At 42.1% G+C, this 15,846-nt stretch overlaps 1 protein-coding gene across 2 annotated transcripts in view; it reads left to right on the forward strand.

Annotated features, from left to right (window-relative positions):
- Nucleotides 1–15,846, forward strand: part of VSNL1 (visinin like 1) — a 79,563-nt gene that overhangs the window by 22,162 nt on the left and 41,555 nt on the right. The window contains exon 2 of one of the 2 annotated variants that reach the window (XM_037151703.2): nt 8,310–8,472. In XM_037151703.2, coding sequence (XP_037007598.1) covers nt 8,311–8,472 — 162 coding nt within the window. In that variant the 5' untranslated portion in view covers nt 8,310. Of the gene's footprint in view, nt 1–8,305; nt 8,473–15,846 lie in introns of both variants that reach the window. The other variant, XM_037151702.2, reaches the window with a different exon arrangement.

The raw sequence follows: 15,846 nt of genomic DNA on the forward strand, positions 1-15,846 counted from the left end.
TATTCATGAAAGCATTTCCTCTGTTACCTCACAGAACTAAGTGAGGTCCTGACACTGCCAGAGACGGCCCATTCCTTTCATAGAAACCGATTCCCAGAATCACATTGGAGAGTCGCAGACAAGACGAACAGAGGAGTAAAAATAAAATGCAGAAAAGTGGGTGGATGCTTGAAACACTCCCAGAGGAAAGGTTACCAGCTATTAATCAGCTCACACTTCTGTTCAGTGGATGAGCCAGGAATTAGATGGAAACTTCACTCAACAGTTGATGCTTAGTCAGGGCTGTGGGGTCCTCAGATGACTTTCTTCTGCCAAGTCAGAGATGAAGTACTTTCACGTGAAGGAAGTGGAATAAACAGGGCCAGAGTAAATTCTCCATGCCTCACATTTTGCATATTTCTGTTGACACGTACCAGGTCTGGTATAGGTACCAAGGTTAGAATGATTCCTAGACATTTAGACCTGAATCTTGAAATGCCCACTTGTCTTCTGGAGCTGCCCAGTTTGCTGGGTCCTATGATCAGGATAATAATAGCTATTGTTTGTTGAACATCTGCTACATGGAAGGCACCATAGGAAGGATTTAATGTGTTATCTAATTAATTCTTATAACAATCCGATAAGCAAGTGCCACCATGTCTGTTTGACAGATGAGAAAACTAAGGCTCCAATGGGCTAAGTAACATCAAAAGTCATTCACCTTGCATGTAGCAGCAGTACCATTGGACTCCAGATCTGACTCCAGCACGCTCTTTTTTCATTAAACCAAGTTTAAGTGAAAAATAAAAGATACTATGTTCTGACTGACAGAGAAGAAAACCCACAAGATGGGGTGAGAGGGAAATTGAGTCTGAACAAAAACTTCCAAAGTGAGAGCCTAGCACCTGGGTGCCGTGTGTGGCATTTGTCTGAGCTGTGGTTCCCAGGCACTTGGGAACTGTTCTTTGTGCCTGAGAAAGGAGGAAGAAGGTGCCCTAGAGTCTGATTCCTGTCAAGGCTGATCAGGCCCCTTGACCCATTGCAGGTAGAGTTCTTGAGGACTTGACCACCTAGTTTACCAGGTCACTTTAGTTTGAAACCTCCTAGTCAGATTCAAGGGCTAAGGTCCACTGGCAGCTCCCATCCTGGGGTCAGAGCTTTCCCATCCAGCTGATCCCTGGGGCCCCTTCAGGCTCTCAGCTCCTGGACTATAGAGGGACAACCTAGGGAAAGAGACCACTCTTTGCACCCTGGTCACAAGGACATGGATTGGTTCTTCCCAGTCCTACAGGACTGGGACTTCCAGCCCATCCAAATACCCAAGGATCACACAGGCCTCTGATTATTATTGCTGAGGCTCAGGAGCCAGGGTACTGTTGGGTTCTGTTACTAACTCCCTGCGTCCCCTGGCATTAGTCCCCTAACCTCCCTGGGGCTCCTCTAGAAAACAAGGGAGTTGGATCACATGATTGATCCCTGGGGCTCACTTCTGCTTTCACTTTCCTGTACTTATTATACTTTCTGGAATGAAACTCTTGTCACTTGCTCTAACATAGCCACTGCCACTGCAATCATGTTTCTCCTCGTTTATTACAGATCAAATAAATGATCCCTCATCTTGAGTTCTGAGAGTGCAGCCTGTGCCTCCTACCTGTTTCATTCATGCTTGTGGGCCAGGACTTTAGCCATAATCTCTTGAGATTCAGGATTTGAAGTAAAGTCGCCAGAGAACACCAGGAGAAAGAATTTCTCCCCTTATCTAAAGCTGCTCTGGTCCCCAGAGACAGCACAAAAGGCCAGCCTGTGATCACCACACTTCTTGTGTCCTGGGAAATGCTGCTGGGGGTTTGTGAGCACTTGGCTTCGGGAGGATGGAGAGAGGAGCAGAAAGAACCAGGGTGTCAGATATTTGCCTTTATTAGAAAAGAATATCCCCCACACACACAATGTGCTGGGCCACTCTGAGTCTTGGTTTTCAGGGTTGTTTTAACAGCCTCTGGAAACTTGCAACCTAATGTCATTTGTTTACAGAATCCAAGCGGGGTAGTAATGGGGATTGTTTCCAAGAGGGGTGGTAATGGTGATTGTTTGAACATTTTGGCCCAGAAATAAACATGCCTCCTGGCTCATAGGCTTTGAGTGTTTGGCCTGCAGACAGCTCGCCTAGGGGGTGGGAGGATGGGAACACCCAGCCAGCTTGGGGGGGTTCTCATCCTGACTCTGCCATCCGTTGCCTATGGGATCTTGGACAGCCTCAAACTCTTTAACCTAAAACAAAAGGGCATAAAACAGAGGAGCCCGGAGGCAAATCTTTTCAGGTTTTGGTCATCCTTAGTTAGGTGATTTCTAAATGTTACCGCTGGAGTCTCCAATACAGGATCTTGAAACCACAGGAGGGATGCCACATGGAGGCAGTGAGGAATCCAAGAGAACTTGGGTCATGTCTGCTGCTTTGGGTGTTTCCTCCTTAGACCATCTACTTTGATTTGTATTCATGTTAAATTAGTGCTTCCCCAATTGACTGAGGATCATACTCACCTGGGGTGTTTATTAAAAGGACAGAATGGCTGTCATGAAGCTATATTTTCAACAAGACAACCAAGTTTAGGAAACACTGCTTATGAGTTTTTCACATGAGGACCGATTGCAGGTGAAGTTGCCAGATCCGGTGAAAATTTGTCCCTCTAGTCCTTGTGATCTTTAGCTCTGTACTCTCTGTTCATCTCAACATGCTCCCTGTTCCAGGAGGTATGAACATCTCCTGCATTCAGCTCGGAGCCCTTCAAGATTAGAACTATGTCTTCTCTGCATATCCCACTGTGCCCAACACAGGGCCTTTCTCATAGAAAATGCCAATAAATGTATACTAAACTGACTTACCCAGAGTTAAATAGGCCGTGGATCATTATTGATACAAAATCATGCTGTCAAGGGAAAGACAGCATTGGGACCAAGCCTTGAATAGGGAGTAAAATTTGGACAGGTGGTAAGGAAAAGAAAGGGCAAACTGGGTAGGAGTCTAAGCCTGAGCAAGGTTAGTCTCTTCCAGTTATTTCTATGTTCAGGTGAGGAGCCCAGGGCCGAGAGCACCTGACCTGTTAAAGGCTGGACCCAGGTGATCTGACACTAGAACCAGCTCAACTTCCAGTAGAGACCGTTTCTGTACCTTGCACTGTCATGCACTCCACAGGCCTCCAACCTGAGCCCTGAAGCCCTTTCTTCCTCTGCTTTGAGCCCTATTTCCAGGGCCATTTTCCTGTTGATATGCTCATCCTGCTATGTGTGCACCTGTAGCTGGACCACTCCACCTGAGCCCCCCAGTGTTACATGAATCTCTCCAGGCTGATAGCCAGATCACCTGGAAGAAGCTGGACCTAACGTTCTACGTGCCGGATCACATGCAGCAGGCCCTGCTGTGCCCTGGGAAGCTGGACTTAGCATGGGTCAGAGGCGACTCAGGGGCAACACACACTCACACAAATGTATTCTATTTGAATCCTTTTTAAGAGCAAAAGGTTTTATGGACAAAATATGCTCTTGGGTGGATCTCAGCTCCCCTAGTGGGCCTTTCTCCTCTTCCAGAAAGTCTTCTAGCTTTCTCCTACAGGCACTCTTCTGTGCTCTGCCTCTTCTGTTTTGGAATCCCATTATCAAGACAGGGGAGGAAGTGGATGAAGCCAGTTAGAAGGTGGTTGCAAAATCCAGACAAGAGATGACAGACAGTCTGTATTAGAAACCAGTGGGGCTCCAGGGAATTCTTTCATTCTATACTAAGTGTTTGACCAGCTGCTTGAGCTAGGATAAATTACTTAATCTCTTTGTCCTTTGAACTCCTCATCAGTAAAGAAGGAATGATTGTTATCTCTTTCATACTGCATTATTATATGGGCAAATGTTGCACAAAGGCCTTTTGTAAAGTACGGTAAATAAAAATTTACTCTTTACTGCATTTAAGGGGGTCTGGGCTTTCATTTGAGGGCCAGTCACTGGTGGGGTTCTCCTGCCCACCAGTACCCCTCCGCCAGTCCCATTTTTTGCCCAATACTGAGTGCCTCTCTATTGTAACTCAAACAGTGAGAAATTACATGGTTTGCAGATGGGCTGGTTTTTACCTTGTAGCTGGAACTCAAGCTTAAAGATAATGCACTAAAAACAAAACAAAACCAAAAACAAAATCAACCAACCAAACAAAAAACCCTGCCCCCTACTTTCTTTCTAAGGTCACAAACACTCAAGCACCGACAGGTTCTCATATAAAAAATCTACATGTACTAACTCTTTGAGACAGGCAATTTGAATTCTGTGGCTCAAATGTCTCTATTCACAAAACATGTTGCAAATCAGTGAATGCAGCAGGGCGGGGGTGGGGTGGGGAGAGTGGTTTAGAAGGGCCTTAAAGATCATCTGGTCCAACTCACTCACTTAACAAAGAGGGAAACTGAACAAGAGGGAAGGAAAGAATCTTACCCAAGATCACAGTATCAACTAGGAACAGAACTGGGTTAAATCTCCCTCACACTATGTCATGAAATATTTTCACTGGGAATGTGGTGAACTTTACTTTCATTTTATTCTTTCTGTATTCTTGAATTCAAGTGAAAGAAAGAATGCTGTTTAACCCCAGGATAAATGGAGTACAGGTAGGGAGCGTTAGCCCATAGATGCTGTTTCGTTCATTTATCAAACAGTACTAAGCACTACCTGTATGCCAAAAACTGAGGGTACTGAGATAAAAGGCAGGGGCCCTGCCTTCAAGGTGTCAAAATCTTATGAAGACAGACAAGGAAACAACCTCCAGGAGGACAGACTAGTTTCTCTACAGTTAAATAAAACATTCCTGCCATGTGCTGCTTGCATTTTATATTTATACTTAGGGTTTCATTGATTTTCCTCATATATACATTATTACAAGACTAGAAAAACCATACCAAATACCATAACCTGATAAAGATCAATGACAAGGTCCTTGAGCACCTTCGTAATGGCTCAGTCCCCCTCATTCATGCATTCCTCAAATAGTATCAGTGGAGCACGTAGAATGAGGTACCAAGGATGCAAATATAAATAGACAGTCCTCTCTCTCAAGAAACTAATAATTTAGTGGAGAAATAAAGAATGATCATGGAAGCTCTTGCCAGGTAAGGGGGATGCCTAGGAGAAAAGATACCTGTGTTGGCCTTGGAAAGTCTGTGGAGGTTTCAAAGAGGAGGTGGCATGTGAGCTGAAGCCACTTAAAGAAGAAACACTTTGCTGAGCATGCAAAGGGCATGTCATTCTAAGAAAAGAGAACAGCATGTGCAAGGCATGGACCTGTGGAAGCATGTAAGCCCAGGGACCTGTAATAGCTGGCTGGCAGAGGAAGCAAAAAGACAGGTAAGTAGGCAGGACCTGCAGTGGTAGGGAGCCAGGGTTAAATTGTGTAGACAATGGAGAACTGTTGAGGGTTTTAGGGAGATGATTAGATGGTGACGTTTATATTTCAGAAATTCATTCAAGGAGAAAAAGGTGGGTTGGAGTCAGAGAGCCTGGTGTGGAGGCTGATCATTAATCCAGGCAAGTCCTGATGAGGGTGTTGTCAGTGCCACTTCGAGTCAGTTCAGAACTTGATTTTCTGCATGATTCACCATTGCCACACATACCCTAGTGATGGTGCTAAGCATGAGGTATAATAAAGAAGCATGAAGTTATGCATTTGAGTCTTCAGAACTATGATTCATGGTCCTGACAGTGTTCCCTGTGTGTGCAAGAGACCAGCTTCTCCCCAGGCAGCTGGAACAGTTTAAAGAATCATAAATGATCCATGGAGAATTCAAGTTTTCTTGCCTAAGGGAGAAGCTGACACTTTGACCTTCTGGAGGCATTTGCAGGAGGAGGTTTTAAATAACCCCTAATCCATTTTCCCATTATTAAAACCGACTCACTTCTGAGCTTGTGGTTTTGGTAAATCTAACTGCATTTTCCAAACAAGGTCCTGGCAAAGTGACTGATCTTTCGTCATTTTTTTCATTGCCAAGAGACACTAATTCAGCCTTTCACATCTTCCTGTGGTCACTCCTGTTCCTTCTCCTAACACATCTTCTCTTCTCTTTCTGTCTGTGATTGTGCCTGGGTGTCTTGTAGAGCTAGGCTTAAATTTTAGTTCTACCGTGCGTTATTTGTATGATCTTGAGAGGGCTGTCCTAATTCCTATTCCTGAGTTGTCATAGGGTCTTGGGCAAGTTCATGAAGTGCTTGACACCTTGCCTACCCCATTGAGTGTTGGCTAACACTCAGTATTCAGTATCTGTTATTCTAGTTCAATAATGAAAATTTGTAATTCTCTACTGAAAAGAACAAAGTGAAGTACTGAAAGTTTTGGTAATACTTGTATATCTTTTGATTATCAGGATAATCATTAATTACAGTTTTCTTACTCAGATTAATTAAGCACGACATCTGAGTACCTACTTGATTTCCATATCCAGCTGTAGAATCCCACAGTAACTTGTAATTAAGAGACAGTTGCTAATAAGAGACTTGGAACTTGAAATTAAGAACAAAAATTAGTAGAGAAGCTCCATGAGAAAAGGGCATAGTTGCTGATCCTCGGGTTGTTTCTCAAACAGAAGAGCCTGGAACACAAATGGCCATCTTCCTGGGATCTTTTCCCAGGGCTGTGTATTTGGGATAGTGCCGAGGGTGAGGCCTTCCCTGGAAGTAGTGGCTTGGTTACATTTCAATGGGATAATTGTTTAATGTTAGGGCAGGTTATTGACAGTGGGTGTGGAATCTGTTTGAGAAGAAGGTAAAAAAAAAAAAAAGTATGGGATGAGATTACCTTTTCTAGGCTATTGCAAGTATAGACCTGCCTAGAGCCTTAGAGAGAATTTGTCTCAAGCACATTGAATGAAGCACTAGGTCCACTTGTGTAAGTTCTTTAAAATCTAGTTCAGTTTTCTCTAACCAGATTTTGAAGATCTTGTAGTATTTTCCTTATTCTGGTGGTCCCTTAGATTTTCAAGGTTACTTTGACTTTTTTTAAAAAATTTTTTTAAAGATTTTATTTATTTATTTTTAGAGATGGGAAGGGAGGGAGAAAGTGAGGGAAAGAAACATCAGTGTGTGGTTGCTTCTCACATGGGCCCCACTGGGGACCTGGCCCACAACCCAGGCATATGCCCTGACTGGGAATCAAACCTGCAACCCTTTGGTTTGCAGCCCATGCTCAATCCACTGAGCTATGCCAGCCAGGGCTTACTTTGACTTTTTAAATCAACCTGTGAGTAATTTGTTTTGTTTTCATTCTTTTTTAATTATTAAATGATGCTAAAGTGAAATTTAAAAAATTTATCTTTAATTGTCCTGTGTTAATACAACTATTTTAATATTGGAGTATTTTTTAATCTTTGTTTACCTACCTATTTCTCAATTAGCCCTCACAGTGAATCTGAAAGAGTTTTGTTATTATATATGCTTTATTAAGGAAGAAACTGAAGATAAAGCAGTTAATATTGTCATAAGTAACAGACAAGGTAAATGGCCAAATCAGAAGTAAAAATCAGGCATGACTTCAAACCTATACTCTGTTCATCTACATTCTACTGTGATAATGGTCACACAACCTGGTACCTAATTGATATAGGTAATGTTATTTTACGGACTATTGTTTTTACTAACTAGCAGCAATAATAAAAGAATGGGATTATATCAACTGAAATTCACCAACTAATTTTATAGAAAGCCACCAAGAGTTGGTCATCACTAAAAACAATGTAGGATGTGTCTGAAGATGAAAAGAAATAGAGACTTGATTTGACTAATAAAAATGAGATGTTTCCATTTGAAAAAAGAAAAAGAAAACTAAGACTCCCCACCATTGCGGATCAAATTTTCTGAGCCAGTTTTTGATCATTTGGCTATAAAGCCTTTTTATTGTTCTTGTCAGTAATCTCAATATCCCCACAAACTAAATGCAGAATTAGGTACCTGGGCAGCAAATGCTAATACACTTAATTTGTAGAAGGAAAATATAAACAGTCTTCACAGACTTTACATTAGTAGCATAAAAAGGAACAGTTGCCCTCCCATTTGGTCATCAGTGCCATGTAAAAGATGGCACATGATGGAGGGGAATGAGCTCTACCACCCTTTGGACTGTGAGAAGAGTGTTTTGTGCTTATCTCTGTTCTAGAATACCAAATAGAAGGAGGTGGACTTGAAGAGACTTTGATCAGACACCCAGAAGGGTGTTCTCATCAAAGAATTGCTCAGAACTGCAGCTTGGCTCCTAACCAAGTCGAAATAATCCCAACCATGGCACTGATTGTGTTAATTTGCTTTTCTCCAGGCAGAATGGGGAAACAGAACAGCAAACTGGCCCCTGAAGTGATGGAGGACCTGGTGAAGAGCACGGAGTTTAATGAGCATGAGCTCAAGCAGTGGTACAAAGGGTTCCTTAAGGACTGTCCAAGCGGGAGGCTGAACCTCGAGGAATTCCAGCAGCTCTACGTGAAAGTGAGTTGTTCACCCTTTTTTCCTTCAGTCCAGAAAACACTACTCTCATGAAATGTAGCTTCATGTGGAATTATAACTCAAACTAGCCAGTTTGTTTCACCCAAAAAGCAAAATAGAAACTTACTCCTAGATACAGAGAACAGACTGACAGTTGTCAGAGGGGAGGGGTTTGGGGGACTGGGTGAAAAAGGTGAAAGGATTAAACAAACAAAACAGTCATAGACACAGACAACAGTATGATGTTACCAGAAGGAAAGGGGGTGGGGGCACATAGAAGAGGGTCAAAGAGGGGAAAATGGTGATGGAAAGAGACTTGACTTGGGGTGGTGAACACACACAAAACAATAAAGAGATGATGTGCTATAGAATTGTACACCTGAAACATATAATTTTATTAATCAGTGTCACCCCAATAAATTTAATAAAAAATAATAAGTGAAAAAAGAAAAGTTGACAATTTAAAAATGCAAAGGGGTGTGCTTTGTTCCAGAGATAAGCAGTTCCTGAACAAGAGTAATTGTTCAATCAAAACACTGACTAGAGTTTAGAGGATGACAGGCTGGTGAAAGAACAGTAAAATTTCAGATAACCGTGTTTGCTGCTGATTATTGACAAGCTGCTAATTGCACTAATGTTTGGCTTGAAAAAATATCTGTACCTCTCTCAGTTAAAAAGAAAATATGTGAATTTTTTGACCAAGAAAAGTCTATTTTCAGATAATAAAAACACAAATTCCCACATTTAGAAGAGTTTAGGGAAGGTCTGGTGTACATCCAGGCATTAGTGTCTACACATGGACTCTTAACTCAGCATTTTGTACTATTTAGAAGCTAATCTTTCCATGGACATTAGCTGAAACTGTTCCATGAAAGGTATAATTTCTACTGCAATGGTATTGTTTGGGTTTGTCTGAGTTTACCAGGCATGATTCAAGATGGTCCATTTTATGTCTATTTATGTAATGTCAGGCTTGTGGAAGAAATGTGTGTTTTTTCTTTTGACTTTTTCTGGTTGAAATACCAAGTAGAAAATATTGATTTTTATCACTTAAGTGTAGCAACTGTCCATTTGAGCAATCTCAAACATTCACGTGCATATATGTGTGTGGGATGATTGCATAAAATACTAAACATTGTCATTGTCTCCTGAAGCTGAACATTTCACATAGCCTGTGCTCGAGAATTCCATTCTTGCACTTGTACAAGAAAGGACATGTGTAATAATGCTCATAGCTGCTGTACTGTTCGCAATAGCAAAGCTGGGAAACAACCCAAATGCCCATCAAACGGAAAGTGGAAGATAAACTGTGGTGTATCCACACAAGCAGTCAAAAGAGTTGATCTGTAGCGACACTAAAACATTAAGTGCAAAAAAAAAGTCTCAAAATATTCTAAATTAAACACAGATAACCTAAAATACCATATAAGGCTGCAAATAAATGTCATCAAATCATATAAAAAGGAAAGGAAGAGCACGATGAGCTTAGGGTTCAGACTGATAGTTATATCCAGTGGGGAAAAGGCAGGGGATGCAGATACAGCCACATGGTTAGATATAAATTGTGTCAATCATACCCATGGTTTTGGGTGGTGAGTCTGCAGGTGTTTATGCCATTATTAAAAACTCATTAACCCTGCATGAGTGTCATTACTCCAAAGTAATGACAGTAGAAATAGCACCTGCAGACTCATGAAATGTAGCTTCATGTGGAATTATAACTCAAACTAGCCAGTTTGGGCAGTAGCTAAGCACCTGAGGGCACTAGGTTTATAAAAATCTATGTCTGTAAGTGTGTGTAAAAAGGTACATGTATACCAGCATGCATGCATATGATAAGGTTACTGTGACATTCCTAAGAAGATCTAGGTAATTCATGATTAACATGTGAAGATCTTTTATATAGAAATGCTGAGGAATGCATTTATTATTCAATTGAAATAAATTGCTTTTGCAGAGAAGTGTGATGGTATGCATGTTCCTAGATTATTATACATGCATTTTCAAAGTCTCATCTTCTACTGTTTTATTACCCAAGAGTTAGCCTGAGCCTCGGAACTGTCTTCACTCTCAGCCCCAAGGAAAGAACAGACAAATGAGATTTGTCAAAGCCACTTTCATAACACTAAAGGTCATACGAGCTGTCACTCTCTGTTTAAGAGAGCTCTGTGTAGCATGTTCATCACTATTTGTTTAAAATGAGAGGAGTTTTGCCTTTGAAGATATGGTTGAAATGCAGGAAATGAGGTATTTCATTTATATACTGGAAATACTCAGCACTGAAAAAGCGCCAGCCTCAAGAAGGGGGCAGGGGAGGATGTAAACATTAAACACAGATCAGAGTTTTGAGGTACAACTGATGCATATGTACTGACATCTCCCACCAACACCTTCCCAACTCCACTCCAGTGTGGATTGTTTTGTTGCAGGAAGGGAATACATCACTTTCTGGATGGGGTTTAGACTCTTGGCAGCCTCTTAACAGCCATATTCAAACTCACCCTGTGCCCTTGGGTCAAATAGTGAGAAAGTAGGAAAAGTATCCCTCTCCTTGCAGAGTTGTCCAAGGACATAATACAAAAAAGAGTCACATAGGGAATATGCCACATGCACAGAAAAAAAGGAAGACAAGTCTGATACACGAGGAAGGAAAAGCATGGAAAAATGTGAATTATATAATGAGGACCAGGAGAAGGACTGGCAAGAAAAGAAACTTCCTTTAATGCTGCTGAAAAGTACAAATGTCCAGCAAGATGCAATCCTTCTTTTGGGGAATAGGCACTTTTTAGTGGTTCCTTCTAGTTCAGTGTGGACATTGAGACATCCTAGAATACAGCTGAGTGAGCAAAACTGCTGGCGGCCTCTGCCCTCCCCCGTCTGTGTGGTCAGCCTGGTGCATCTACTGTCGCTGACCTGACCTGTCTCAGGCTCCAGGAGAGTCACTTCACTGCTGTAGAACAAATTCTGGTGAGGTGTGGGGAGGAGAGGGATGATGGGAGAGGCCCTTCTGCAAGGCCCTTCTGCAAGGCCAGGAGACACAAACCCTCAACTTTAGAAGCCTTTGTAACCAAAATGTGAAGGAACCCTTTACTTGAGTCTATGTTTTAAAATGTTTAAAACTGAGGTTCAGAAAAATGAGGCAATTTGCCCAGTGTCCCAAAAACACTGAAGATAGGAGAATGGATAATAAACACTGGTATGTAGACTTACCCCGAAGCACACAGCCTTACCCATTGCCTGGACCCTGTGGCAGGTCCTCCTTGAGCCCTCCCTTCCCTCCACCATACTGCTGCTGGAGGGAGCTTTGAATGACACAGATCTGGGCATGGTCCTTCCTAGTCCGATATGGGTTTTACTTTTGAGTGGTATTGACCACATTTACTTCTTTTCCATTAACATAAGGCCCAGCAGCTTGCACAGAGCCTGCTGCAGAGTAAGCATCAGTGTTTGTCGAGTGAATTATATTAAAGGCTGGCTGTGTGTCTCCTTCCCAGAAAGCCTGTGGTGGAGGCATAGAGAAGTAACCTAAGGACAGTCCTGCCGGCCCTGAGGCTCTCACAGGCTACTCAGAAAGACATAGTTAACAACGATACAAGACAGAATGACACCCTTGCTTATGGTGGGGCAAGAGTGGAAAGGAGAGTTTAGTTTAAAAAGTAGTGTAATAAAGTAAAAAGTTAATTAAAGCAGAGATGGAGGACTTTCAGCTTTTAAGAAGATAAAATATCACTCGGGAGAGATTTTTACCTTTTTCAAGTGTGGTACCTGTGATGGACTGAAACGTGCCCTCCCCCACAAGTTCATCTATGGAAGTCACATTCGGAGGTCATATTTGTGACCTCCGAATATGACTGTATTTGGAGGAAGGGTCATTAAAGAGGTAATTTTAAGTGAAAATGAGGTCATTAGAATGGGCCCTAATCCATTACGACTGGTGTCATAAGAACAGGAGATATAAGGACACAGGGTGGAGGCAGCCATCTACGAGCCAAAGGGAGAGGCCTGAGAAGAAACCAACCTTACCAACACCTTGATCTTGGGCTTCTACCCCCCTGAAGGGTGAGGAAATACATTTTTCTTGTTCAAGTCACCCAGTCTGTGGTACTCTGGTATGGCAGCCCCAGCAAATAGTACAGTACCCGTCTCTTCTCTGTTACAAGCTTCTCCTATGCAAACCCAGAGCCTCCTGTGTCTGAGATACAGACACCACAGCACATGCAGGACATTCAGACATTGTAGGAGAGGTTTCCTCGTCCCACCGTAGCACTGTTGTGAGAGGTCTGCAAGGGAGCTTTTGTACTTTGTCACAAAGACCCAGGCATTATTTTCCCCCACGAGCATTTCCCGTTTTCACAAATCATGGTGATTGCCAAGTCAAGATCACAAAATAAGATCCAGGGTTTGTGATGTTAACTATACTTCCAGAGAAGCAGCCACAGTTTCAAAAAGAACACCTGTTCTGGGGAAGAGCAACCAACTGAGTGGAGGAGGAATCGTCGCTACCCAAGGGCCTCTTCCTTAGAAGGCTGATGCCAGTCTATTTTGTTTAGTCACTGTGACATCAAAGCTGAAAACACTGGGTAACAAAGCTGGCAGAGTCCTGAGAAGCCCCAAATAAATTCTGGTATTTCTTTGGAGTTTGACTCCCAGAACTGTGTGCATCAGGGCCACTTGGGTGGGTTCAGGTTGAGTTGAAAAAGCAATCAGGGTAATTAAAAATGATCAAGGAATTTGGAACCTGACAGAACTGAGATTCAGTCCTAGCTTTGCTGCCTTTGCCAGGTCTCTGAGGCTTTGAATCTCTGGGTTCTCATCTTTAATATGGAAATAATAAGCCCAGACCAGTCACCCCAATGGTAGAGTCCCAAAGGAAAGGAGGGAAGTGAGAATGATTTTGCAGCCTGTAAGAAGATGTTTTTCCATCATGAATGATGATCTACTCATTTAACCCCAGAGAGGCAATATGAAAAATAGGTTTTATTTTATATGCCAAAGCTGATGGTCTAAAGAAGAGGGTGTAAGGCTCTGTTCATGCCTACCGCGTGTTCCAAAATGGGGCGGCCATCATGGCAGGAGCCACCATGAAGCTATGCTAGCCTCATTCCCACCATAGATCCTTCGACACTGAGCTCTGTGTTTTCCCCAGCACAAAGATGTCCCCCAGACCTCTGCTGCCATGCAGGATGAAGTGTGACATTCAAGGCCTTTATTCAGTCCCACCAACCACTCTGTGTCCTGTACCTCACACACATTCACCTGCTCAATCCCTACTGCTAATCATTTTTCAAATGAAGACAGAAAAATTCTCAAAGGTAACTAAAAACCCAAATGTTCTTTTTCTTGTAAGCTTCTACTTTTCCACCAAGCAAACCCCACTGCACCAAAATTTCTTATGAGGGTAGGTATTAGACAGCTTGGAGGTATGCCTGAGGCAGGTGGAATGGCAGGTGTAGAGAACAATTTGAACTGTTTGGATTTTGGTAAAATGTATTTGCATGTAACTAAAGAGTTCCTGCCAGGTCATTCTATGTCCATCCTAGTGACCATTTCCTAAAGAGCTTCTGTAGTTTGGTCATTATGTGCTTCCAGCTTATCCATAGAAAAGTGGCTTTATTTACTAATTCATTTAAGACTCATTTCCTCTGTGCTTCCTGGAAGACAGTTGCTGTCCTGGGCAATGTCATCAGTAAGCTCAGAGCTTGGTGGAGCTAGAATATCATCTTATTTTTTTATAATGCTTTTCACTTCTCAAAGCCTAGAAGAGCCTTCCTTGCTGTCCCCATTCTCAAAGCCAGAAGAGTCTCTTTCTCCTTTGTGTTCTTAGGACTTTAATCCCCCAACCCCTTTCACAAGGGCATTATGGTTTTACCACACAACTCCGAAAGCTTTCCTCACATTCTCACTAGTTGGAGCCCTTCTCCATTCCCCTAAGCCTACACTTTTGTCAGTGTTTTGTCTGAATACACATAAATACTGTGGTTTAATCAGAGGGCTGATGTATATCCATCTCTACCATATACTAGCCACATGAACTTGGGAAAGTCTTATACTTAAAGGTTTGTTACATAAATCAACAAAGCACTCCAGACCTCAATTTCCTCAACTATCAAACGAGGAGAATACTCTGAATCATGCCTAGTTCATGTGAAAGCCAACCAAAGTGCTTTGTAAACAGTGAATCATCTCACCCAGGTAATACTGATCAGTGGCTAGATTAAGGCACCTGGGCATGGGAAGTCTTCCAGATGCCAACAGCCTAGCCTCTTGGGCTGTGGCACTGTTAGGAAGAGGGAATCCCCCCTTCTCTCCTTCTTGCATCCTTGTAGCTAGACTACTAATAAAATTTGCACAAGGCAAAGTAACAGGCAAAAATTCCAAAATATTATATGTATGTGGGAGAATTAAAAGAATAATTCTCTGAGAGAGAAGCGGAGCAGGCCATTTATATATTCATTACATAAAGAAGCAATAAATTAATTGCAACTTTGACAAAATAGAATAGGTGGTGGGGTATATAGTTAGTAAGGAATTTAAGTAGAATATACGTTCAGGGCAGTCATTAGTAAAATTGACAAGGGCTTGTTTGTATAAGCTTCTCAGCCCTGGTTTCTCTATCTCTGGCCATAAGGTTGCCTGAACCTTAGTCCCACTGCTCTGCACCTCAGCCCTTTTATAGCAGGAAGGGCACCTCTCACATGGAGATTTATTTCCTGCATTTGTGCATTTATAGAGACAGAGTAGTGCCAGAGAGCTCCTCCTGCCCCTGTTGCTTCTCAAGTGATTTTAATTCAAAATAATTTATATGCCATTGTAGAATATTTTGTGGTGGCTGCCTTGGGATCCAATAGCATCAAGAGCTGGCTCCCCTATCAGATATTTTATCAAAAGGAAATGTAACAGAGATAGCCATCACAACTTTGCAACACCAGATTCAAATCAAATTTGAAAATAAAAGTCTTGGCTCAAAAGTGATTTTTGAATGATTGGTTTTCAGGGATTCAGATTCTGCTCATTGGTAAGAGGTAATTAGGAGTAGGCTTTATTAAAAATTGTTTGGCAGAACTATATACAGAATCATGTTAATTCTTTTGGGAAATAGACACCATATAAGATACTAAATATCATCCAGATTGGGCTGGTGAGGATGCTAAAATTTTTGGTGAAAACCTAGAAATTCATTTCTGTTTGGGATGTTTCCCAACATGATTGAGGCTGCATTTCAACTTGAATTAATTTAGAAAACAAGGGCTTGGGTCTGACATCTCAAGAAAAAGATGACAATAAAATTCCAGTTCTGTGAGGCTCCAAAAGCACTTTATTATGGGGAGATTGTCTCAGGGAATAGCTAGCTACCAGTGAGTCTTGCATTAGTGAGAA

The sequence above is a fragment of the Artibeus jamaicensis genome, unplaced genomic scaffold (assembly GCF_021234435.1).
Source record: "Artibeus jamaicensis isolate MK-2021 breed Jamaican fruit bat unplaced genomic scaffold, CSHL_Jam_final contig_465, whole genome shotgun sequence".
NCBI lineage: Eukaryota > Metazoa > Chordata > Mammalia > Chiroptera > Phyllostomidae > Artibeus > Artibeus jamaicensis.